General features: G+C 52.6%; 1 protein-coding gene across 1 annotated transcript in view; it reads right to left on the bottom strand.

The window, feature by feature from the left end:
* Positions 1-769: 769 nt before the first annotated feature.
* Positions 770-25,916, bottom strand: part of ABCC3 (ATP-binding cassette, sub-family C (CFTR/MRP), member 3) — a 39,960-nt gene continuing 14,813 nt past the window's right edge. Inside the window, exons 9-31 of the mRNA XM_004685003.2 lie at positions 25,395-25,572; positions 25,130-25,291; positions 24,583-24,675; positions 22,644-22,847; positions 22,400-22,546; positions 21,990-22,077; positions 21,577-21,643; positions 21,253-21,379; positions 20,988-21,164; positions 16,119-16,286; positions 15,640-15,823; positions 14,571-14,685; positions 14,268-14,430; positions 13,960-14,164; positions 13,380-13,690; positions 12,076-12,275; positions 11,798-11,924; positions 10,721-10,822; positions 8,036-8,182; positions 7,688-7,846; positions 6,489-6,655; positions 3,541-3,735; positions 770-1,206 (exon numbers count right to left, since the gene is read on the bottom strand). Of these exons, the coding sequence (XP_004685060.1) occupies positions 1,098-1,206; positions 3,541-3,735; positions 6,489-6,655; positions 7,688-7,846; positions 8,036-8,182; positions 10,721-10,822; positions 11,798-11,924; positions 12,076-12,275; positions 13,380-13,690; positions 13,960-14,164; positions 14,268-14,430; positions 14,571-14,685; positions 15,640-15,823; positions 16,119-16,286; positions 20,988-21,164; positions 21,253-21,379; positions 21,577-21,643; positions 21,990-22,077; positions 22,400-22,546; positions 22,644-22,847; positions 24,583-24,675; positions 25,130-25,291; positions 25,395-25,572 (3,595 nt within the window). The 3' untranslated portion in view covers positions 770-1,097. The remainder of the gene's footprint in view (positions 1,207-3,540; positions 3,736-6,488; positions 6,656-7,687; positions 7,847-8,035; positions 8,183-10,720; positions 10,823-11,797; positions 11,925-12,075; positions 12,276-13,379; positions 13,691-13,959; positions 14,165-14,267; positions 14,431-14,570; positions 14,686-15,639; positions 15,824-16,118; positions 16,287-20,987; positions 21,165-21,252; positions 21,380-21,576; positions 21,644-21,989; positions 22,078-22,399; positions 22,547-22,643; positions 22,848-24,582; positions 24,676-25,129; positions 25,292-25,394; positions 25,573-25,916) is intronic.

The raw sequence follows: 25,916 nt of genomic DNA, 5'->3' as shown, positions 1-25,916 counted from the left end.
TGACCCACGGAGAAGAAACTTGTAGTCATCTTGCTCAATAAGGCAAATTGAATTTGCCTCATCTGGCTTCCCAGCCTGGAACTGTCATCACAGGGTCCAGACTCGGGGCTGCTCTGTGCCCCCAGACTGCTTGGGCTGACCTGAGGGAGATGGGTAACTCCTGAGGGAGATGGGTGGCTCCTGAGGGAGATGGGTGGCTCCGAGGCCTCACTGGTTGTGGGGACCAGCCTGGAGCAGATGTCCAAAAGGGCAAGGAAATAAAGCACTGTGCACATCTCAGCCCTGAGAGAAACAGGTTTGGAGGTCTGTGGTGTGGGGTGATGTAAACATGGAGGTGTTCACAATAGCTCTCTCAAGAGGTCAGGGGTCAGATTTCAGGGGCTTTATTTCTCTCCTTTGTACAGTATCTGCACGGTGCATAGGAGCTATTGGCAATTAACCAGTGAATTTTGGCTGTAGAGATAATATTTTCAGCCAAAAGCTCTTACATCTGAAGTTTTCAGCTAATTCCAGTCATGTAGCTGGATAAAGCCCTCGTCTGCCTCTCCCCCCTCCTCCTTTTCTCTCCTTCCTCCTTCCTTCTCTCAGAGGTCCTACTCTCCAAGCCTGGTGAACAGGCAGAGGAAGGCTACATCAGGGTATACATATTGTTGGCCACATAGCTTTATTTCATCAGTGCTCCAATTTTACAGGGTTCAGCACCCCAGGCCACACGACTCAGTTCCTAGGGACAGTCTGACCCAGCAGTCTTCTGTTTCAGGAGGAAAAGCTTTATTTTAAAATAAGGTACTTCAGGGTAGAAAATGTGAACAATCATGGGGGATGGATAGGTCATTCCTTGAAATGGCTGAGACAGTACAGTGGGACATAACACTAAATTAGGAAGCAGGCATGTGAGGACGAGGCGAGGCTCTGCCTCCAGCTGGCCGTGACCTTGGCATGGAGGTCACCTGTTTGGCCTCACTTGCTCATCGAAAGCACTGTTATCCTGTGAAGGGCTTTATGGGCAACACCTAACCCATGTCTCCAGCACATGTGATGTCCTTTCCCTTTCTGACAAAAACCAGGAATGACCAGGAGGAAATCTCACAAACAGCTTAGGCAAGTCCAGCATCTCTGGCCATCCCGTAGAAGATGCCTTTGGCAGCAATGAGGTTGGTCGGAGAGTCAAATTCAGCTACCAGCCCTTTGTCCAGGACCAGGACCCTAGTCAGAGGAAAGGAGCAGTCAAGTGTGCATCAGCCCAGATTTGACCTCACGGTGAACCTTTTCTGGGTATTGCTCAGGCCCTGCAGTGACATGCCAACCCTCCCACTTCAGTCAAACCACCCAACACAGCTGCGACGCCAATGTGCACACTTGCAAGGCTGGCTATTTTAGCTGCTGCCTTTGCTCTCCTGGCAAACGAGGCGCTTTCTGGGATCAAACACAAGGTCCTATTCATCTCTCCTAGTCGGGGCTCCGAAAACCTTCCCTAATGAGCCCTTCCCCTCGCCAGGGTCGCAAGACTGTGTGTAGGGAGCCGGGGGCCTGTGTGCTAGGCTCTGTGAGCTTCCATTTGCTTTATGCCAATTCACAAAGGCCCCCGGCAGGAAAGCAGGCTGCCGTGAGGCCTGATACTGGAATCTGGGACTTTGGCTGCAAATCTGGCTGCTGCTGCTTGGTGGGTCTCCCCAACACACATACACACTCACACACAGAGTCAGGCCTGTGCCCAGGATTAACTCCACCAATCTAACACAGAGTATACCAGGCCCAGGGCCAACAGGATGACTCCTCGGGTGAGACAGCAGCAAAAGGGCATCTCCCAGGAAGATGTCCCTCGACAGGGCCCAGGCCACACTCTGGGCTCCTAGCAATGCATGCTGGGAGTGTGTGTGTGTGTGTGTGTGTGTGTGTGTGTGTGTGTATCAATGCCTGGCCACTGTCCAAAGTAGCACCCAGGAGACTCCTCCCACCCCATCCCACCACCAACAGTGGCTTCTCTCTGCTGTTGGGGGAAGACCTGAATGTCTTATCATGACCGTGAAAAACAGCAGAGAGGAGCCTTTCCCACTGTCCCCTCATCTTGGTCCTACTTTGCACGCCAGCTCGCTGTATCTCCTACCTCAGATACTCTGCATATGTCCCATCCTTTGCCCGAAGTGTTCAGCTTTCCCCCTATTCGAGCTCCTCTTTCCCACCCTCAACTCTTATTCATGCTTTAGGGTCTGACTGGTGCTTCCTCTCCTTAACAGAGAAAGTATCCTGTGTGGACTAACTTCCTCTGGCCTACACTGGGGCCTCTGTCTCCTTCCTGCAGGCTCTAATTACATGTTCAGTAACATGAATGTTTGATTAATTTCTACCTGACTCACTAGAATGAACAAACTCCCCAAGCCCAGGTCCGCTATAGGATTCCTGCCCGTCAGTTAGTCCTGAAGACCGATCTTCTCAACCCAGCCTTGTTCTTGCCTTAACCCAGGGAACAGCACGCCCTGCCCACCCTTCCATCTCCCGGAGAGGGCCCGGTGGCGTGGGGGAGGGCCGGTGGCCTAGGGCTGGAGCAGGCAGACAGCAGCGTTGGGTATTCTCTGCCTGTCCCCAAGCCCCTGGCAGTGAGGTGGGGGACACTGCTTGCCCCACTAGGGTCTATGGCACCACCCCCCTCAACCCCCGTTGCATTTATGTTGTGAACAGAGGCGTGGTCCCCCCACCATACTCCTCAACACAGACTGCCGCAGCTTCTGCCTCCCTCTCAGCTCCCATGTCTGCCAGGGGACCTGCTAGCCGGGCCAGGAGCAGCTCACTCCAAGAGGCTCTGAGTCACCAAGGCCCTCTCCTTGTCCTCAAGCACCACCCTCCACATCAGACAGTGAGGGAACAGGTCCCAGTTTTTCCTTTCAGCTCCTTTGCTCTCCTGGCAAAGAGCTGCTTCTCCAGGAAAGCGCAGAAGTTCAGAAGACACAGCCCCTTCCCCAGCTCTCTGAGAGCAGGTGCTGTGGACAATTACTCTGAGTAGTGATGGAGGAGTGACCACTTCCCAGGAATGCCTCCGCATTAAATGCTTTCTTCACTGCCTCCTCCCAAAAGCCATTCCTTGTGGAACAAAGGCTGACAGAGGTCTTGTGAACTGCCAAGGTCACACGGCTTCAGCCGCAGGCCGGGGCCAGGGGTCAGCCTCTGTCCTCCCACCAGCCAGCTGCAGGGCCCAACCCACCAAGGCCAGGCCCCAGGCCTCCTGCACCTTCTCTCAGCAGCCTGTCTGTCTGCACACCCAGCAGATGGGTGAAAGCTGGAGGGAGGCAGCCCAGTTCACCCTGCCCAGGGCACCCGGGTATGTCCCTGTGGGGTAACACCAAGGTGTCCTGTGTCTTAGGAAACATCACTGGGCTCCCCATTCCACTGGGTATCCCCACTGTTTTGCCCCTGATTCACAACTCGGAAAGCCCTGCTCTGCACCCCAGGCCCCAGACAATCCTCTGAGCTCTCTCTGTCCAGAAAACCTTAATTGGCCTGTCCATTCCCTAGGGCTCACCCTTCCTGGGTGGCAGCGCCTACCTGGTGTAGTCCATGATGGTGTGGAGACGGTGTGCGATGGTCAGCACTGTGCAGGCCGCAAACTGGGTACGGATGTTCGCCTGGATGAGGTTGTCCGTCTCCAGGTCGATGGCCGCCGTGGCCTCATCTAAAACCAGGATGCGGCTCTTGCGGAGCAGGGCTCGGGCCAGGCACACCAGCTGCCGCTGCCCTATGCTGAGGAGGAAGGCAACCGTCTCCACCTGGGCGCCCACCTGCCCGCAGCCTGCCTCTAGACCTCCCTCCCAGCCATGTTCCTGTCTCCACACCTCAGTGGCCCAGGCCTGGCTTTCCGCCTAACTTCGCCCGTGTCTGCCTTAACCCAGTCCTCCTGGAACAGAGCTGAGGTCTGGATACCACAGAATTACCTTGTGGGTATAGCTTGTGCCCCAAACTGTAAAAGCCCTAGTCTGTCTGCAGCAACAGCAGCCTCTCTGTGCTTTCTTTCCCATTCTCATCCTCAGCTTGGGCCATGATGCTTCGAGGCTTCACCTGGCTTACCTTAGTAAAAAAACACCTAAAGGGCCCTCGGTGGTGCAACGGTTAAAGCGCAGCACTATGAAGCTACCTGTAGCCACTGAAGCATGAGTTCAGTCCCTGGCTAGGGAGGTGACCCATATGGCACAGCAGAGCTCTCCTGTCCCCTCAGCAGTGTATTTCAGTTGATCTGCCTGTTCTGTTTCCCACTCTGTCTCTGGTGAATCCTCTCACCCTCCTGCACCTCTGGCCTGAATCCCAGTTCTTATATGCATAAATAAATAAATCTTTAAAAAAGAAAACACTTAAATAACTTCCTGGATATTTGTATACACTAGGCCACGGCTGAACCTAATATCACACAGGCGACAGTCACCTCCTGCCCCCATGGCGGGTAAAGGCCAGGGCTCTGTTGTGGGGATGAAGAAGGGACAGGAGAGGAGAGGAGATAGGAGCTTCTCCTGTCTGGTCACTGGGAGGTGGCAAGGGCAGAATGCATCTCTCCAACCTCTCCCCATGAAGCCAGAGCCAGGGAACAAAGCAGGCTGTGTTCCCAGCCACAGAGGCTGCAGCATCCCACACCCAAGGACAGATACCTCAGCCCTTCCCAAAGGGGTGACTCACCACAGACCAGTGAAAGCCAGCCTCTCTCCCTGGCCCATTCCCGAAATTAATGAAGGTTTTGGCAACAGAATGAACCGTCAGATAGGGCTCAGGTCTGATTGATGGTGGGACTGGCACAGACACAGGTTGTGCTAAAAGCACCTACAGCTCGGGAGAGCGGCACAGAGCCAGCGCCTGTGTCAGGTGCTGCATACGTGGGGGCGGGGGGTGCACTGGGCAGGCGTGGCGGCAGCCTGGTAGCGGAACCCAGGCCAGGGTGGGTGCCGGGGCCGGGAGCCTGGGCTTGCCCGCCAGCCACCCTCCTGTGGGTGTGTAGATGGAATCACACACTCAGTCTTACAGGACTTTGGGGTGGGGCAGGGGTGCGGAGACTGGCAGCTCCATCAATGGCTATGATGCAGCAAGGAGAGGTTTGGGGCAAAAAAACCAAAAACCCAACTATCTTGCTGAGTCCCTGCCCTGCCTGTTGCTAGCTGAGTGGCTTTAGGCAAATAATTTCCTAGCAGGGAAGCTCATTTCTGGTGCACGCAGTGTCGTAAAATTAAATGAGAAAGTCGGGGCCAAAGGGCTTTGAACACGATTAAGCTGAGAAAATGCAAACGTTTCGTCTTTGTTTTTGAGGTCTGGAGAGGATCCATGAGTAGGGACTAAGCAAAACAAAACGTTTTTTAATAATTATTAATTATTATAATAAATAAGACCAAGAATATTGGAACTGCCCAGGAGTGTATCCAAGCCAGGCATTTTCCACTGCATCACAGGCACCCTAAAACTGCCCTAACTGGTGGCAGCCCCTGGCCACACTAGGCGGCAGAGCTCAGGAAAGGCCGAGAGCCGGTCTGCTGGCAGTGTGACAATATACATGGGATTTTAAACAGCAGGAAACAGGCAAGGACTTCTATCAGGTATGTGTTGAAGTGAGAATATTTTGGATAGACGGGGTTAAATAAAGTCCACTACCAACTTTTGTTTTTCCTTTTTAAAAACATGGCGACCAGAAACAAATTTCACATGTGTGGTGCCATCATGTCTTTATAGGGCATTACATGGCTATGAGATGGGCACCGTTACTGTCCCCATTCATGTGTGAGGGAAAAGGAAGCACAGGCGGGCCAAGCGACTTGCCCCGTCATGCATTTGCTGCTCAACAGGCCTTTACACGCAGTAAGGGGTGACCAGCCCTCCCCGACCCAGTGGCTGAGGATATAAAGTCTTTTTTTTTAATGCATACAAAACTGGGGTACAGGCCAGAGGTGGGGAAGGAAGAGGATTCACCAGGGACAGAGAGGGGAGCAGAACAGGCAGATCTACTGAAATACACGGCTGAGGGGAGCAGTGGGCAGGACAGGAGAGGTCTGCCACGCCACGTGGGTCAGCTCCCTGGCTGGGGATCGAACTCGTGCTGCAGTGGCTGTGGTAGCTTCATAGTGCTGAGCTTTAACCCGTTACGCCACCAGGGCGAGCCAATATAAAATCTTGGTTATGAGAGGCAAAGCAGGGCCTGAAAGCTCGCTCTCTTCATCTGTAGACGAGACTCTGTCCACCTAGGAAAACACCCAATTCCCTGAAGCACGATAGGCCTCCTCTGAGCAGTCAGCATTGCCCTCCCGGGCCAGGCACAGGCCTGGGAACCGCTCCCGAGCAGGGCTTTGGAGTCTCCCGACCTGGTTGAAACCCCAGGTGTGTCTTCTCCCAGCTGTGCGACCTTGGTCTGCCTCGTCGGCAAAGTGGGACTGTGACCAGCTCTAGCTCGGAGGACAGGGCGCTGGCTGGGCTGTGTCCTCTACCCCACAGAGGCTGCTTCTGATCTCCCCGCGCTCAGCTGTTACCTGAGGTTCTCGCCACCCTCGGAGCACTGGAAGTCCAGGCCTGCCGGCTGGGAGCTCACAAAATCACGCAGGTGGGACAGCTCCAGGGCCTGCCAAATGTCCTCCTCAGAATATTTGCCAAAGGGGTCCAGATTCATACGCAGGGTCCCCGAAAACAGGACGGGGTCCTGGGAACACAAGGAGGACTCAGAGGGAGGGAGCCCCGGGCCCCAGGCCTGAGGGTAAAGGACAGGACGGAGGTGGCCGCATTCCCACTCTGTCCCGGCCCTCAGAGGCCGGTAGCGGCCAAGGAAATAGGAAAGTGTCTGTAGGAAAGTGACAGACCTCAGCTCCGCCAACCCCGAAGTCCTCTGCCCAAGCTTCTACGCTGACTCTGGAGTGTTGAGTCAGCGAAAAAAATTCCCCAGAGAAGCCAGCGAAACGTGAAATCACAACCCTGAGCTGTGAGACAAGGCACCACAAGGAAGTCCAGGGACAGGATACTTGGAGGGGTCCTGTGGTCCTGGCCCTGGCCCTTGGCCCGGGGAGAGGAGGGCAGGATCCGGGCCTGTGGCACACTGAGCCTTCCACATCCATGCTGGGTGGCCCCTCCGCTGCAGGCCTGCCCCACCCCCACCCTAGGGTGGCTGGCCACTGCTGAAGATGAAGCTGAAGGGTTAAGTTGGTCTCAGACCCTAAAGCACAAGAAAGAAACTTCTATCTGAGACTCACTTCATACAGAGCCAAGGCAAAAGGCCTACCAACAGCCTTGGCCGTAGTTCCAAGGCTGACTGGGGGCAGAGATCACAGCGGTGGAGTGGATGATCTGGGGCAGGGACACACCAACAGAAATTCCCGCCCCAGCCCTCTGAAGAAAAGCCTCGTGTCACACACGTCATGCATGACCTGCCCTGTGACAGGACAGTGAGCTGCAAACAAGTCCACGTGTCTCTACCCCAACCTGTTTTTCAGTCAACAAAATTTAACTCCATTCTTTCCCACCCTGGTCCCCAAAACCTATATGATCTCATTTCCTTTCTTCAAGCAAGGAGGTAGATTTGAGTTTGTCTCCTATCTCCTTGCCAATCAGGTCACAAATAAAGCTGATTTCTCGAATACCTGAGGTCATTATCTGGTCTAGGTCTGTGTGTGTTGGTTGGTGGGGGTTGGGGGGGGCGTACCCCCTGTTAAACCAGCATGGCCACTCTGGGCAGGCTCACCTGGGGGATGATGGTGAGCTGAGAACGCAGGTCGTGGAGTCCAATGCTGGCCACGTTTAGGCCGTCGATGAGGATTTCACCTTCTGCGGCCTCCAGAATCCGGAACAGGCAGAGGGTCATGGATGATTTGCCAGCCCCAGTGCGCCCCACAATCCCCACCTGGTTGGGGTGGGGAAGGGGCTGTCAGGGGAAGGCTGAGACATCCTTGACAACATTCCCAGGTTACCCCCCCCATTCCCCCCAGAGCCTGAGCAGGAGGGAGCTGGGCGGCAGCGCCGGTTCCCCTCAGGCTGGGGCTCCCCACAAGGACTGTGACCACGTCCCAGGCACAAGCCACTCCACACACACCTTCTCGCCGCCGTGCACTTGCAGCGTCAGGTCCTTCAGCACCAGCTCCAGGCCTGGTCGGTAGCGCACCGAGTAATTTCGGAACTCCACCTTGCCCTGCAGGGGCCAGCCCGTGGAAGGGCAGCTGCCAGCCACCACCCAGGGGGCCTGGCCAGAGGGAAAGACAGGTTCTGCACTGGGGGGCACCACTTCCCCAGTGGCCTGGCCCTACCCCACTTTTCAACTTCCTGCCCTCTCAAGGACCCCCTGCAGCCTCATCCAACATAGTTCCTGGGACAGCCCCTAGGATCTACCCTGTGTCAACGAATCCTTTATCCCTTTGACTTTATGCTCTAAAGAGCTCTAGTCCCCCCTTTCTCCATTTGCTGTTATCAAGTGGCTACTCCATGACATGTATTGGGGTCACAATGATGAGCAAGATAAAACCCCTGCTCCGGTGAGGCTTACATCTTAGAATAGGGGTGATCCTGATGGAGGGTAAGACTGAAAGGCTGGAGGGGATGCTACAAGTTCAGGAGACTTTTCACGCAAGGAGGTAGGGGTAGAAGGGGTTGGTGTAAGCCATTCATCAAGTTATGGCAACCAAGACTCGTAGGCCTCAACGCCTAGATCAGGAGGCACAACACCCTGACAGGTGCCAAACTGTTGCAGGTTCAAGAGCACAGGCCTAGAGGTGAAGATATGGGAATTAAGAACAAACCATCCGCTCACGAAGCTGAGACCCTCCCTACTGAAGGAAGATGAGAGAAGAAGATGCAGGAACCCAGCACTGCCCCACAGAGGGCAGTGGTGCTGGGGTGTGCAGGGCTGGGTGGAGGCCAGGGACGTAGAAGAGGACAGACTGGGAGGGTGAGGCGGGAAGGGGGCTCAGTTGTGATGCACAAGCTCAGGGACAAACGTGGTGATGCAGCCACAGGGAGCCACTTCCAAGGGGAAGGGAGGGCTCATTTGGCTGAAGCCACAGAGAAGCTGAGTTAGATGAAAACAGAAGGGTGTCCTAGGTTTGCAACCTCAGAGGTTAGGGTGAGCTATCTCAGTGGCCCCAGAAGGCCTAAAAGCAGACTGTGGAAAGCAGGTGAGTTGAGGTATGAGGAAGTGGAGACCTTATTTTCAACAGGACTGGTCCTCCCTGGTGCCACAAGGGGTTAAGTCACAGGACTATGAAGCTGTCGGCAGCCACTGCGGCACAAGTTCGATCCCCAGCCAGGGAGCTGACCCACAGGGCACAGCAGACCCCTCCTGTCTTACCCGCTTCTCCCTCAGCAGTGTGTTTCAGTACATCTGCCTGTGCTGCTCCCCACTCTGTCTCTGGTGAATCCTCTTAGCCCTTACACCTCTGGCCTGTACCCAAGTTCTGTATGCATAAATAAGTAAATCTTTAAAAATATATAAAACAGGCCTCGTGACAAAGGGGAACAAAGAAGTGGGTAGCAGGACATAGGAGGTGGGGGCCTGCTGGTGTGTCCACACGGCAGAGGTGATCGCATGCGGCCGGGGCCCCTCCGGCAGAAGCAAGGCAGACATGCGGGAGACAGAGGGCCCAATGGAGGAGGGAAGTCCTGAGTGTCCCTGTGAGTGGGACAGTGGGCTCTGAAACGGGGTGCAGGCAGGGGACGTTTCCTGTTACAAGAAAGGAAGAGAATAGGGAAGGGCAGGTTTGGAAGTCTGGAGACAGAAAGGCCAAGAAAGTTCACGTTTGATAGATAACTGCTTTTCTCACTCAAGTGTCAAGCAAGGTCAAAAGCTGAGCATAAGAGAGAGGGAGATGAGCGGATTTGAAGAAAGAAATCTTCAAAACAGACCTTTTTGCAAGTGGAAACATGTGTTTCTTGGAGAAGCAAAGCCAGACTGCCCAGTGGTGGTCTGTGGTGATAAACTCCAAGTAGCACCGCAGTAAGTGGTTTTGCTCCAGTTAGCTTCTAGCTGCTGAGTGCAGGCCCAGAGGGCAGATGTACCTGGCTGGGGTTTGCAAGTGCCTGGGGAGGGGGGGGAGGAGAGAGGTACAGGGTGGGAGTGGAGAGCTTGGGCCTAGGAGGTACAGAGTCCCGGCTAGGTGAGCGGATGGAGGGCCAAAGGCAGGTCTCGGCATTAGAGGCCCAGTGAGGACAAAGGGCTGTGAAGGTGAAGAGCTTGAACAGGTGAGCTGGTGGGAGGCATGAAGTGGTTTACAAGTGACAGTTGACATGGAGTTCTCGGAGGTGGTGCAGCTTCTGGGCATGAAGAGGTCTGGAGTACGACCACAGAGGGAGGGAGAGGAGAAAAGTATGAGCCCCCAGTAGGTGACAGCTCCCTTTGCTCAACCAGGACAGGCTGCCCGAAGTTGCCTCCTTGACTCCACTCTCTTTGGCTGGAAACTTACCTTCCATGATCACCCCAACTGAATGGCCCCCTCTCTGCCCTCTTTGAGTGCATCACCTCAGAGTTCCTGTCACCCACTGCACAGCCTCACCTTTCTCACTAAGTCAGAATCTGCTCAAAGGCAGCCCGGTCTGGCTCAGCCTGGAGACCTCTCACCTGCCAACAGAGCTTACTGGTGCTCAGTGAGGGCTGCACGGACGAATGCATGCGTGAATGGAGAGCCCCCGAAATAGCTGGCCTTGGGGTTTAGAGATGGGCCTCCCAACACCCATCTTCAGCTGTTCTAGACCCCACCCCATCCCGCCACAGGTGCAGCCCAGTGCTCACCTCTGTCTCCGTCTTAGAGTATTCATTGATTCTCTCCACGGCCACAATATTTGATTCCAACTCTGACAGCATACGTATTATCCAGTTCAGGACCAAAGTTACCTGGCCAAGGGGACTGGGTTACGGGGAGCGGGCGCTCCCTCACCTCCTGCCCTCCACTCCCCTGGCTTTGGGGAATTCACACTCCTTGATTATGCCCCATGGACCCGCGTGGCCCTGGGCAAGCCCATTGGCGTGCTCTCTGGGGCTCCAACCACAGTTGCTTTTCAGGCAGTGATAACTCACGCCTGAAACTAGGGCCACCTAGACTAGTGTTTCTCAAACTCTAATATGTAGAAGGGCTCCCCAGAGAATCTTGTTAAAATGTGGCTTAGGATTCAGTTGATCTGGGTAGGACCTGAGATTCAATGCAACGGGTCTTTGGACCACATTCTGAGTACCAAGGAGTCTCGATAGACATGTAGGGTCTGGAGGCCCAACCTAAGCTACTGAATCGGAATCCACATGACTCACCTACACATTCAATCTTGAGAAGACTGATCTGTCTACGTGGTTCTTGCTTACTAACGCCTTTAAGATCTGTACCCCCCTGAAGCCTTGGAAATGTGGCCGACCTCACCAAAGTCCCATTTGCAGTTCCTCAACCCTTTGACAATACGGGCTTATCCCAGGGTGACATGCCTGGTCTCCTGTCCAGGCTCTGTTTACTTTCTCTGCACTTGAAAGGACTTGGATACCAGGCCTGTACTTCCCTGCACCGCCACCTCGGCAGGGTTGACCACCTACATGTGCACATATAGGACTGTTCTGTTTGTCTTTGGGTCAAGCTCCAAGACCATTTCTCCAACACCCTGGGGTAGTGAAAACCCTGCTGGGTTTTCACAGCTTTGTGCTTTTTCCTCCACAAATATCTGCTCCCACGAGGACCCAGTCACTTGCTGGTGGACCTGTCTCTCCTTGTTTGAGCTCACAACCCTGGCGAGCAGCACCTGTGGCTCCCACACTGGGCAGAGCAAGAGGACACCTGGTGGTCTCTGTGCCAGTGGCAGCCTGCCCTGAGCCCAAACTCCTCCGTACCTGTAGGGCATAGGACACAGAGAGGCCCACCAGCCCTGGGCTCAGGCTGCTTCTCCCAACCACACTAAAGAGTATAGCAAAGAGCACCACAAAGTTTCCTATAGACTCCACTTGGATCCCCAGCCACCTGTGGAGACCAGACAAGGGAGAAATGGGGCAGGCGTCAGAAAGGGTGGTGCTCTGTTTAGGGGGTACGAAGGCTTGACCACCAGGATCTCTCCTGCAGAGACCCTCATGGGACTCCTAGGGCAGAAGGGGTGAGAGAGAAGGCTTCTGACCGGTTGGAGGCAATGTAGGGGTACCAGATCTTCTGGTTGGTGTCCACCTTAGCGTCACTGATGGCCTCAAAGTCCTGACTACGGCCATAGGCTCGGATGACACTAGAACCCGTCACTGTCTCCGAAAAGTGGGAGTAGATGGGCGAGCAACTGATGGATTCCAGCCTCTTCAGTTGCCTTGATGTGGCCACATAAAAGCGCTAATGGAGAATGTGTTTGGGTCAGGACAGTTGTGCATACCATCCGAACCCAGCCAGCCCTTCCCTCCTAGTCTCCCCCAGCCATCCCTGTACTCCCGGTGAGGCTTGCTGCCTTCCACCACGAGAACCCAAGATGTGGGTTCCTGATGTGGCCCCATCCTTTCCCTCAGTCAATTCTGCTCCATCTTCCAAGCCATTTCCTCCAGGAAACCTCTCCTGGTTTCCCTTCAGCTCCTGGCCTCCCCCCTCTGGAGAGAGCCCAGATTTCAGGACTGAGCTTGTTTGACCACCTACATCAGTGACCATGCCTTTCCCCATTGAGGTGGCCCTTGAAATGCGCTCACACAAATACTTTTGCAAAATGTGCAAAATAGGGTCACTTTGTAATCATTTTCTTAAAGTTGTTCTCCGGACTCTGCCTGCAGGGGTTTAAGTTTCAGTCCCATGAGCTGATGCCTCTGCTTCTCCCCCTGCCCTCCGAGTCCCAAGACAGCCCTAAGTTTGTGCATTTGAGAGTCCCCTGTGCCGGCACAAAGCACAGGAGGTCTCAGTACACAGGGGCTGAGCGTCTATCCACCCTGTGTGTTATCATCTGATACTTCCTGTCAAGACAGAACTCAGTAACACGTGCGCCGCTTACTGATAGCTGTATCTGAACGTCATCGACTCACCTATGTTCAAAACTTACCACCACATATATGTTTAGATATGCAAAAAGAGGAACAAAGGATAATGTTTCTCAAATAGTTAAAGAGATCTTGTTTAAAAACAGCCAGCAGGGCCAGGGCCAGTCACAGTTGACAAAGATTTCATTTTACCCTAGCACAACTCCTACAACATATGTTCTACCTTACAAGTGAGGAAAAGAGGTGAAGTCACTGACTATCCTACCGGTTAGGGGCGGGGAAGCCACAGGATGAGAGGCCTCCCTTACGGAAGCCACGCCCCCGCGGACTGGGCCCCACGAAGCCACGCCCCACGAAGCCACGCCCCCGCGGACTGGGCCCCACGAAGCCACGCCCCCAAAGCAGCTCCCCCACGAAGCCACGCCCCCACGAAGCCACGCCCCATAGCCTAGTCCCTCTTGCTCACTGCCCAGCCCACCTGCACAAAGATGTAGACAGCAGCCAGGGGCACGATGACCACTGCAAAGAGTGGCGTGGTGGCCACAATGACCACGATGGTGGATAAGGCACTGTGGAAGAAGTTCAGCAGCATGAGGGTGGCGGGCACTAGGACAACATCGATGATGTTGATGTCCTTGGAGAAGAGGTTGAGGATGCGACCTGAAGGCGTGGTGTCGAAGAAAGACTGCGGGGAGCGCATCTTGTTGTGCAGCAGCTCCTGGTGGAGCAAGCCCGCAGCTTGGACACCACCCACCGTCATAGTGATGGCTGCGAGCATCACCAGGACCCCTGTTGCGGGACACAGAGCAACTCTCGCTCACCTGGATCAGGTAGAGGGCCACGTAGGGGCAGGTTCACAAATGCAGAGTAGTCCGGGGTGAGCTAAGCAGACTAGAGGCAGGGGGCTGCTAGAGCAGGTTAGGGAAGCTTTGGGGCAGGGCAATAGCTGTGATGGAGGAAGACTCAGTGGTCAGGGCAGAATGGGGGGACCCAGTGGCTGAGAGATGAGGATGGGGCCAGGGACGCTGGGGCCCTTTCTAGGTATCCCTGAGGCTCACCTTGCAGAATTCCCAAGGCAGCATAGACTCCCAGCCTCAAGGAGGTGTTGTTCTGTCGGCCCGTCCCAGCCTCATTGGTCCAGGCACTGAGCCACATGTCAGCTCCAATGGCAGCTGCGCTTTGACCCGCATACAACAGACAGACCACCAGTGTGGTGCAGAGCCCCACAGCCTTGGCATAATCCCTGAACACGCTCAGCTTCACCTGCACAGCCACGGTGGTCAGGGACAGCGGTCTCTGTGCCCAGGGATGGCTGGCTCCTGCCCAGGATGTACCCCCCCCAGCCCTCCCTGCCCACCATACTCACAGTGCCCGCTGCTGCTTTCTCCTCCTGCACCAGTGTGCCTTTGCCTTCACCGCCCCTCAGCTCTGTCTCTGCTGCCTCCCCTAAAGTTTCTGCTGAACCCAGGTGTCTCCTGGGCACAGACTGGCCCTGGCCCTCCTCTTCTGAGGATATGACACTCAGCTGTCTGTGGAGGCAGCAGGTCAGGCTGGGAAAGGAGGACCCACGGGAGAGAGCCCCAGAAAGAGGGTTCAGGCCACAACTGGAAGCCCAGGGTGTGCATGTTTCAACTGCTCCTCACCTGGAGATGCAGCCTCAGGGGCTCACCTCATGAACTGTTTCTTGTCTCCATACATGACTGGCTCATCATCCATCAGGTCTGTGCGATCACCGAGAGTATCTTCAGTCAGTGGCGCCTCCTCATCCTTTGCATCAGCCAGGGCTGCTGGGAGGGAGGCGAGGGGAGGAAGGACACAGAGGTCAACTAGGTCATCCCACAAGCTCCTAGTGTCCCCCCATCCCAACCTCAATGAATGCTCAAATATAAGAGAAAGTGAGAGGGACTAAAAGGGCAGCAAGAACTGTCTCAAAAATAAATGACCAGTTTTGTGTTGGAAGGAGTAAAGGCAGCATGAAAGACATAGGCTAGACCAGAAGAAACACTTCCTATCAGGACTATGGAGAAGGGGACCCAAAAGAATAAGAGTTAGGAACTTGGGCTCTGGAGTCAGGCGGACTGAGTTTCAGTCCCACCTTCTCACTGCATGACTTTAGACATATATGAAATGAGGGTAACAATGGTGCCTGTTTTATTGTGTCACTGTAAGGATTAAAGAAAATAACATGTTTCAAAGGCTTAGCAAGGGGCAACAAGACATGTTCACTGGATATATGTCAGTAGGCAAGAAAACCCAGGAAAAGATATGTGAGCCAGCCCAGAATTTGGGGCTGGGGAGCCAGCACAGAGCAAAGAGGTGTGGGGATCTCACGAGCCCAGAAATGTCAGTGTACTCCTTCATGGAGATAGGGCCTATTTGCTGCTATCTCTCAGTGTCTGAAATAATGCCTGTATAATTGCTCAGTAAATATTCATTGATACAGAAGTCACTTTTCCAACCACTTGTATATTTACCACCCGATGTAGTGTGAATCAGCTTAACTGTATTAGCCAGACCTGTCCCTCCCCCTTTGACCCTTGAGACCTCACTGCTGACCCAGGATTGCACTTAGGCAAGCGGAGGAGGGCCAGACTGCTGCCAGGCCACTCTCCCTCTTGCTGATGTCCTTTGCCACACAGGTGGTCCAAGTTTCCCCAAACTGTTTAGCACAACACTGGGGTTGTCTAGGAGTGCCCTGGGAGGGCAGGGGATTCCGGAGGGTCAGAGATGGCAAGTACCGGCATTGCTGTCATCCAGGTGATCTCTGTTGGGTGCGAAGGTGTGTAGGAAGCTGGCAAAGGAGCCTCTGCGCTGTAGCAGGGCTGCGTAGGAGCCCACCTCGGACACCTGTCCATCAGCGAGCACTGCGATGAAGTCTGCCTGCGGCAGGAAGCTGATGCTGTGTGTCACCAGCACCCGTGTCTAGGGAGAGGGCAGCAGGTCATCCCCACCACCGCCCTCGACACACACCCACATAGGCATGCGACCACACGGTGAGTTTGAGGCACCCTGTGCCAGAGAGCATGAATAGGCACAACCGTGACTCACCCAGTATTCCCTGTGCCTACTTGGTGTGTGCCCAGCCTGGGTCTCCCCTGCAGCCTAACTGCACTCCTGCTTCTCAGATGCTTTCCCCCACCTCCCAGGCTCACTAGACCCCCCAGGCCTCCACCAGTTCTCTCTTTTAGATCTCCCCTTTGCCTCCTTCAGTCCTCACCTTGCCTGCCAGCACCCCTTCTGGCCCGATGACTTGGTCAAAGATATGCTTGGCCACATGGGAATCCACTGCTGAAAGTGGGTCATCCAGCAATAATATGTCGGCGTCACTGTAAACAGCTCGGGCGAGACTGACCCGTTGCCGCTGGCCCCCAGACAGGTTAATGCCCTGGATGGAAGAGGGAGGTGAGAGGTGGGTGCTGGGGAAAAGGGAGTCAGACAGGTTAGGGCCTTGTCCAGGTCAATCCATGGCAGGCCTCCAAATGCACACTTGATGTGCCTGGTCCTGTCCCTGCGATCTCTAAGGTGACAAAGGAAGGGGCCTTAGACTCCTCCCGGGCAAGTGGGAACATCCTTTCCTTTAGTCACTACCCTGGCTAGCTGGAATCCCCCCGCCTCCTTTATTCTCTGGGTGGCTGGAAACCCCCATGAAGTCCTTAACAGACCCACTTATCTCCTTTCACCCATACAGTTTGTAGATGACTTTCACTCCAATTTGGTTCTCAGATCTAGTCCTTCTAGTCATCTTAGGGGTTTTGTTAGCTCTAGTTTCTAGATGAACAATTGGAGTCCAAGATGTTAACGACGTTGTCCAAGGTCCTGAATAATTAAAGGGAAAAGAAAGGACGGAAACTCAGCAGTACTCCAGATTTCATCAACCCTGACAGATGGTTCAGTTGCCAAAGATGAGGCAAGATCTCTCCATTAATCCATGGTTGGAAAACTGAGGGAGACAGGAATGGGCCCAAGTGGCAGAATCCAGAGGAAGAGGCTGCTTTCCATTCACCACTTTCTTTAGTCCTTCTGGAACAGGGCCCAGCTGTTTGGAATACTCTGAGAAGTTGATCCTTGGGGAGCGCAAATGTGGGTTGGAATGGGAGCTGTAGGGGAAGATCAGGGCACAAGTGTGTGGTTAGACTGACAGGCGTGTGAGCAGGCCTGCATTTAACCAACAGTCTTTCTCCAGGGCCTCCTATGTGCTGGGCACTAAGTTAGGTTGGTGTGGGTGCAGCAGGGAGGGAAAGAAAGAGTTGTGTCATGGATAGGAAGGTCTCCTCTGGGTATCTATAACATTGGACTCCTACTTAAAATGACCTCACCCGCCTTGCCAGACTCAGACTCTGATCATTTCCCCCAGATGAGTATAAGAGTCTCCTCACAGGTTCCTGTACTTCCAGGGGCAGATTTCCAGAATGCAGTTCCTGTTCCTTCTTAAAACTGACACATTGAGCATCAAAGGAAATAATGATGGCAATGCATTATAGCTCATTGAGTTAAGTGAGAATTCACAAACCCATATTGATAGAAAGAAAATGTGTGACTAAATAAAAAAGGGGAGGAGGGGAAAGTTCTTTTTCAGAGTAGAATGCCAACTACTAACTACAGAAGGAATGAAGTTAGGAAATCACCATTTAGTAAGCATCTTAATAAACACAAACTCAAATATGAATCATACATGGAAGTTATGTAATGAAATCACCACCTCAGTCAAGTGATCAAAGTTAACATTGGCAAGAAGGCACAACTGATTTCATGTTCATCCTCATTTGTTGCACCAAGGATGCAACAGTGTTCTTTGATGTTGCACTGAGAAACATATAATCTGAATGTAATTGTGCTTAAGTTGAGAGACATTCTACAAAATAACTGGCTTGAGCACTTAGAAAATGTCAAGATCCTGAAGCCAGAGACTGAGGAATTACCCAGATTGATAGAGAACAAAGAGATATGACAACTAAATGCAATTCAGGATCCTGGGTCAGATCCCAGAACAAGAGAGAAGATAGCTAAAAAAAAGACATTATTGGGACAAATGATGACATATGAATACAGACTGTGAATGAGATAGTAATTTTATATTAATGTTAAATTTCTTGATTTTGATCCTTCAACTAAAGCTATGTTGTAGAATGTCTCTATTTTGAGGGAATATACACTGAAATCTTTAGTATAAAAACAAAAAACAAAAGACCTAAAGCTATAAAACTCTTAGAAGATAAGTTGGGGGAAAGTTTTGCGTCACCATATTCGACAATGAGTTTTGGCTGTGACACAGACAATAGAAGTAAAAACACACTCATAGAATCATATCAAAATTAAAAATGGTATATAAATGATAACTAACAAAGTGAAAAAGCAATCTATGAAATAGGTTTGCAACTTATAAACCTGATAAGGAATGAATATCCAATACATGGAAATAACTTATACAACTCCACAACAACAAATCAAACATCTTCATTTAAAAATGGGCAAATTTTAAGATGGGCAAAAGACTTAAATAGACCGTTCTCACAAATGACCAAGAAGCACGTGATAAAAGGCTCAACATCACTAATTGTGTAAATCAAAGCCTCCATGAGATAACATGTCACACCTATAAAATGACTGCTTTAAAAAAAAAAGACACAAACACACACACAAAACCCAGAGAATAAGGAGAGTTGGCCCAGATGTGAAGAAATTAGATGCTATGCTTGTACTCTTTTGGTGCAACCAGTATGAAAAGCAGTATGGTAATTTGGGGGGGAAAATAGAATTACCATTTGATCTAGAAACTTCACTTCTGTGTATATACTGAGAAAAATTAAAAGTAGGATCTCAGAGAGATATTTGAACACCCATATTCATAGTAGCATTATTCACAATAGCTAAAAAATGGAAGCAAAACAAGTGTTCTGAACAGTAAAAATAAAATAAAACATAAAATGAGATCTATTCATACAGAGGGATATTACTCAGCCTTAAAAAGGATGGAAATTTTGATATATGCAACAATATGGATCTACTTTGAAGACAGTATGCTAAGTGACTAAGTCACAAAAAGAGATACTATGTAATTACCTGTATCTGAAGTACCTGGAGTCACATTCCTAGAAAGAGGAAATAGAATGGAGTTCTCTAGGAACTGGGGGTAGAAGGGACTGGGGAGTAGTTGATTATTGGGTAGAGTTTCAATTCTGAAAGATGAACAGAGCTCTGGAGGTTCATTGCAAAATGGACATGCACTTAACACTGACATGCACACTTCAAAATATTTAAGATGGTAAATGTAGGCCCTCCCTGGAGGCACAAAGGGTTAAAGTACAGCTCTATGAAGCATGAGTTCAATCCCCGGCCAAGGAACTGACCCACAGGGTGCAGCAGACCTCTCCTGTCTCACCCGCTGCTCTCCTGAGCAGTGTATTTCTGTCAATCTGCCTGTTCTGCTCCCCACTGTCTCTGGTAAATCCTCTCACCCTCCCTAGCCTCTAGCCTGTACCCCAGTTCTTGTATGCATAAAGAAATCACTTTTTAAAAGATGCTCAGTGTTATGTATATTTTATAAAAATTTTTTAAAGTTTCACTGATATTCCATTGTTTTTAGGGTAAAGGCCCAAATCCAATGCTCTGCCGCACCCGATACGCCCTCCCAACCCCATCCTAGTCTCCAGTTACTCCAAGTTGTATCCAGATGCCAGTTCACCCACACTTCCTCGGCTCACATCTCCCAAGAAGTCCTTAGAAGCCCCTGTGTGACCCGGCTGACTGGTCACCTGTCTGACCTCAGTTTCTCCTTCTCACCCCTGCTGGCCCTGCGCCAATCACACGGGCCTCCTGGCTAGTCCTGCCTTGGGGGCTTCATACTTCATGCTCCCTCTGTCTCAAATGCTCTCCCCACACCAGCTCCCTCTCCCCAGATTGGGCTCCCCCCTCACTAGTCCAGGTCTTGGATTCCCCAAGCTACTTAAACATATAGCCACGTACAATTCCCAAAGTCTGCTTCTCCTTTATCCTCTGCTGCAAATGTTTATCTAATAGATTTTGCTTTTCACTGCTTATTGTCTCTTGCCCCAACAGGACTGTAGGCTATATGAAAGCAGAGATTTACTGCCTTCATATATTACTGACGAGGGCCCTCCCTGGTGGCGCAGCAGGTTAAAGCACAGCACTATGATGCTAGAAGCAGTCACTCCATGAGTTCGATCCCCAGCCAGGGAGGTGACCCACATGGCGTGTCAGACCTCTCCTAGTCCTCCCACTGCTCCCCTCAGCAGTGTATTTCGTCGATCTGCCTGTTCTGCTCCCCACTCTGTCTCTGGTGAATCCTCTCACTGCCCCTGCACCTCTGGCCTGTACCCTAGTTCTGTGTGCATAAATAAATAAATCTTTTAAAAATAATAATAAAAAATAATCACTACTGTCTAGTATTGCCTGGCATACAGCAGGTGTGTAAGACAATCTGGTGGATGAATGAATGAGTACACGAGTGATGTGTTCCTTCTTCCTTGCTGTTAAGATTCAGCTCAAAAGTGATGCTTTTCCTAGGAAAAATACTGGCTGGTTTCACTCATAGCAGGAGTATAATGGACCAGGCGGGAAAATGATAATAATAATGAACAGTCATAAACCAGAGACATTTTACGGGGGTGGAGTGGGGAATGGGATCAAAAACAATGGCGGGAGGGAAATGCACTGCACTATGGTGATGGCACACGGGTGATTTGGTGATGGGAAGCCAAAGGGGAGTACAACTGAGATGGAAAAAGGTACAAAGTGATATAAAAATAAGCCATTGTATTATTTTTTTTTTAAAAAGATGCTTTTCATACGCAGCCCCGCCTCGTGCCCTCTTTTGCCCTGCAGAGGCCTGCAGCCTGGGCTGTGCAGCATTCTCCTGCTAGTCACGGGTTGGCCACTCCCACTAACAGATCTGTTTCCCAGAGCCTAGTCCAGATCTGGGCTGATGATCCCAGAATGTGTGAAGACGGGGGGGGGGGGGGGGGGGCGCAGAAGGGAGAGACGGAGGGAGGAATACAGGAGCCTGGTCTGGATTGAGGCGAGCAGCTGTGTGTGCTGACTCCCCCGGGGGTGGGAGGGGTCCCAGTACCTTTTCTCCAATCTCTGTCTGGTCGCCACCAGGCAACATCTCCAGGTCCGGCAGCAGAGCACAGGCCTCCAGAGCCCGTTGGTAGCACTTGGGGTCCAGGGGCCGGCCAAACAGCACGTTGTCCTGAAGAGTGCAGTTCTGGATCCATGCCTGCTGGGGCACATAGGCCACGGAGCCCTGAGGAGAAGGCCATGGGCGAAGGTTACCTTGGGTTCACCCAGGGCCCGGCCAAGCTTCCCTTCCCACGAGACCTTGCTTCTCTCACCTGTACATGCACCTCGCCTTCCAGCTTCTCCATGTCTCCCAGCAAGGCAGATACCAGGGAGGACTTCCCACAGCCCACAGGTCCCACCACGGCCACCAGGGCTCCTGTGGGCACCTGGATGTCTAGGCTGAGGGCCAAGAGGCCAATCAGAGTCAGATGTCAGAGTCTTGGTCTCCTACCTTTTGCCTGCTGCCTGAAGCCATTCTCCCGCCGGTTCAATGGAGCAGGCAAGCCAAAACCCTTCCTGCTTCCCGGGACAAATCCTGGGAGGTGTTTGCTGAAGGTCTAAGCTTCAGCCCACTTTAAGCAGCTAGAAGCTGATACCTGTGCAGGGTGGGGGGCAGGTCCTGGGCCCAGGTGAAGGTACCATTGTGTATGGTGATGGCATAGCCTGGGGGGAATGAAGGTGGACAGGGTCAGGGCACCAAGGGTGAGGGAAGTGGATCGGGGGGGAGATACTGAGAGGTATGGGGAGCCCGAGTGAAGGCTGGGGAGCTTAGGGGCAGGGTGAAGAAATCCTGTGGCAGGGGCAGGGAGAGCCCTGGGGAGGCAGGAGAATGGAGGAATGGAAGGGAGAGAAGAGACCAGAAGAGAGAGGCAGGCAGAGAGTTGAAGGAGTCTAACAGAAGTGAGAGGAGGAAGAGGGATGGGAGTCGTAGAGAAACGTTGGAGGACTTGGGGCAGAAGCTTCTCTGGAGCAGGCGCAGGGCAAAGGCAGCCCAGCAGGGCGGCTGGACCTGGGGAGATGGCCTTTCTCTCCACACTCCGGGGGTCAAGCTGGGCTTGGCTCAGGAAATGCTGGATCCGCTTCAGAGACACACTGGTCTGTAGGATAGTGTGAGTCAGCCTGGCAGCTGTGCCTGGGCCGCCCCCCCCCCGCCCCGCCCTTGCTCCCAACTCTCTGAATGAGGCTGGGCCCTCCTGCCCCTGTGTCTTCACTGGCTCCCACTGTTAGGTCCCAAAGAATCTCAGCTGGGAATTGGACTTTGTCTCTAGAATTCAGGCTTCAGGGAATTCCTCTGACCCCAAGTGACCTCGTTCAACTCTGAACAATTTCCCATAAGGTGAAATGGCCCTCTGGCCCCGGTGACTCCCTGCTTACCACCCCCACCACTGCCTACCCTAATTCCAGCCCTACCCGTGTTACCTGGGTTAGGCTGCTGATGAACTGGGGCAGCATGTTGAGGGGGACCTTTAATATATTGAACAGGGACACGGACACAAAGGCCCTCTCAGCGTCCAGCACGTTGTTCTGGTCCACCAGCACGTACACCCCGAGGGTGACCAGAGTCACCTGGGCACAGGGCAGGTGGGTGTCAGGTTGGAGGCTGCTGTACCCCAGGCACACCCCGAGCCCAGAGATCTAGGCTGGCGGTGGGGGGGTGCCTCACCAGAAAAGGGGAGCAGACCCAGGTGAAGGTTGATATGGCGTGGAGGTAGGCAGCTTTCCGAAGGAGCCGGAGCTCCTGGAGACGGATGTCTCCCACCTGCTTCAGGAAGGCAGGCTCCCAGGCATACAGCTTCAGCATCTTGATGCCCCCCAAGATCTCGCTTATCAGCTTGATGCGAGAGTCTTTGAACTTCATTTTCTTTACCTGCGGAAAGAGTGGAGGTGTTTCCCCTGCCCCACTTCTGCCTTATTTCTCATTGTTCCCACAGACCCTGGCCCAGCATGGCACACGGAATCAATTTATTCACTCAGCCCCAAATGAGTGAAGACCTCGGATGAGCTGGGCCAGGTGCTAGATGTGGGACAGGTAACAATGGCGAACAACTCGAATCAAATGCCCTGCCATCAGGAAGCTGACAGTCTGGTCGGGGAGGCAGACAAGAAGCAGGCCGAGTAAATGTGTAATAAATCAGTATGCTTATCTGAAGGGGAACAGCCGGATTCTGTGAGAGAAAGACAGGGTGGGGACTGGATATTGGTGTTTTTAACAGGAGGTAAAGGAAATGGACAAGCGAGGAAGGGTGAGGTGCATTCCAGGGAACAGAGTGTGTGGTGGCTCAGAAGTAAGCAGAGCTTGTGCTTTAGAGAAAAGGAGGCCAGACTGGCTGGCACTTGGTCATACTCGGAGGGGTGAGGGTTTGCAGGGTTTGCTGGAGCCTGGTGGGAGCCGGGTCCTAGCGGGTCTGTCATGGATCCATGTGCAGCAGGAAACTGTTGAAGGTTTCAGTAAATGCTGGTAAATGAAGGACTGAATGACTGGCTAAATATTTATGTTCAACACAGTGTGGTGGGAGAAATTCTCACTAGACCAGGTGATACAGGTTGGAACCCCAGATCTGCCTCAGTTGGAACTTCCACAACAGGGGTCTTGGTCCCTCAGCTGCAAAATAAGGCAGTGCATGCTGGGAATGCAAACTAGTACAACCACTATGGAAAACTGTTTGTAGTTTTCTCAAACTGCTAAACATGGAGCTTCCATATGACCCAGCAATCCCACTCCTAGGTATCTATCCAAAAGACACAAAAACACTGATTCAAAAAGACATCTGGAGCCCCCTTGTTTATTGCTGCTTTATTTACAATAGGAAAAACAAGGAATCAACCCAAATGCCCAAAAGTAGATGACTGGATTAAAAAGATGTGGTACATGTACACAATGGAATATTACTCTGCAATCAAAAAAGATAAACCCATGCCTTTTGCAGCAACATGGATGGAGCTGGGAGGGATCATGCTTAGTGAGATAAGCCAAAAAGAAAAAGAAAAATACCAGATGGTTTCACTCATAGCAGGAGCATAAACAACCAGGGGTGGGGGAATAGTAATGAACAAATATATACCAGAGACATTTTATGGGGGTGGAGTGGGGAATGGGATAAAAAATGGAGGTGGGGGAGGGAGTGCACTGGATTATGGTGATGGCACATTGGTGATTTGGTGAGGGGATGCCCACAGGGATTACAACTGAGATTGAAAAAGGCACAGAATGATGTAAAAATAAACTATCATATTATTATATATTATTTAAAAAATTGTAAAACCCAAATTAAAAAAAGAAAAAAAGGCAGTGCCCAAGTCTTTCAGGGTTACTGTGAGGCTAGAGAGCAGACTGAAGCTCCTCAGGAGCTCCTGCTCCTTTGTAAAGCTGCCGACCTCAACTCCATATCAACCTTCATCTGGGTCTGCTCCCCTTTCCTGGTGAGGCACCCCACACCCCTGCCAGCCTAGATCTCTGGGTTCAGGGTATGTCTGGGGTGCAGCAGCCTCCCGGCAGAGCCACCCACACTCAGCGGGAGTAGGATAGAGGAGAGGCCTCAGGTTGGGGGTGCCCTTCCCCTCCCTACCTGGCCAGGTACTCCATCACCTGTGAGAGCACCCACCTGCCAAGCCTGCATCTTCATGGCTATGGCTCCATTGAGTGGGATCAGCAAGACCATGAAGGTGACTCCGGCCAGGACGGAAGGACCCAGGTTCTGAGGTGGGGAGGTAAGAGGGACAGACAGATCCCTGGAGTGTACAGACAGAACCCAACAGACAGAGGCCTAATGGCCTGAAATGTAGAGATGGGTGGGACGCAAAAGCTGGTGGTCAACCAGAGTGAGCCAGAGGAGAATACATAAAGGAAACCAAAATAAGAGCTTTGTGTACAGCAGTGGTAGACAGGGACAAACACGCAGACCTCAAAGGGCGTCCAGACGCAGGCAGACACAGAACTCGGGCGAGGACGGCCAAGGGCACACAGCCAGGGAGGCCCTCCCGCCTCCTGGGCTCTGCTGGAAGGCTGAAAGACCTGATAGCAGACCCCAGCACAGCCCTGTCTTCACCCCAATATCTGGGGAAGCGCTGGTGCCCATCATTAGCCCCACTGCTGACCCAAGGACAACCCTTTCTTGTCCCTTCTTCGGATTCACAAGAGGGTAGAGTCACCTGCCAGAGGAAGTAGACAGCCAGGATGATCTGCAGGGGTGCTGACCACACCAGGTTGATGTAGGGGGCAGTGGTCATGAAGCTCTGGGCATCCACTGACATGAGGTTGACAATTTCTCCCACAGTGGACTCACGTTTGACTGAATTGGTGATGACCAGGGCCTGCAGGTGGGCAGCAGGTGGTGGGCTGGGCCCAGGAGCTCCCCAGGACTGGCTCCCACATCTACCCCAACACCCGCCCACCCCCGGCCCCGCTGCAGCTGACCTTCCTGTAGATGAGACCTATGATGCCCGTCCGAAGCCTCAGTCCGAGCACAAAGATGCGGTGGAAATACTGGTGTAAGATCAGGGTCTGGGCCATGGAGCACACGAACATCAGCCCGGCCAGCAGGAAGCCCCACCAGCTGGGAGCATCAGGGTTTGAAATAAATCTGATGAGGATGCTGCAAGGGGAGAGGGTGTCTTTATAAGAAAAAGGAGAGGGACGTGTGCACAGAGATGCCCGTGCACAGAGATGCCCACGTGCACACACACACACACACACACACACACACGCACACACATGTGCGCGCTCACCCAGGACACCATTCTGATAGAGGCAGAGTGGAGTGATGTGTTTACAAGCCTAGAAATGTCAACGACTGCCAGCAACCACCAGAAGCCACGTGAGAGGCATGGAACAGATTCTATTCAGAGTCTCTAGGAGGAACCAAGACTGCTGACGCTTTGATTTCAGACCTCTGGCCTCCAGAGCGGAGAGAGAACTCATTTCTGTTTTAAGCCACCT

Source organism: Condylura cristata, unplaced genomic scaffold (genome assembly GCF_000260355.1).
Source record: "Condylura cristata isolate star-nosed mole 26May11 unplaced genomic scaffold, ConCri1.0 scaffold00017, whole genome shotgun sequence".
Lineage (NCBI taxonomy): Eukaryota > Metazoa > Chordata > Mammalia > Eulipotyphla > Talpidae > Condylura > Condylura cristata.
This window is presented reverse-complemented; position numbering and strand designations above follow the sequence as displayed.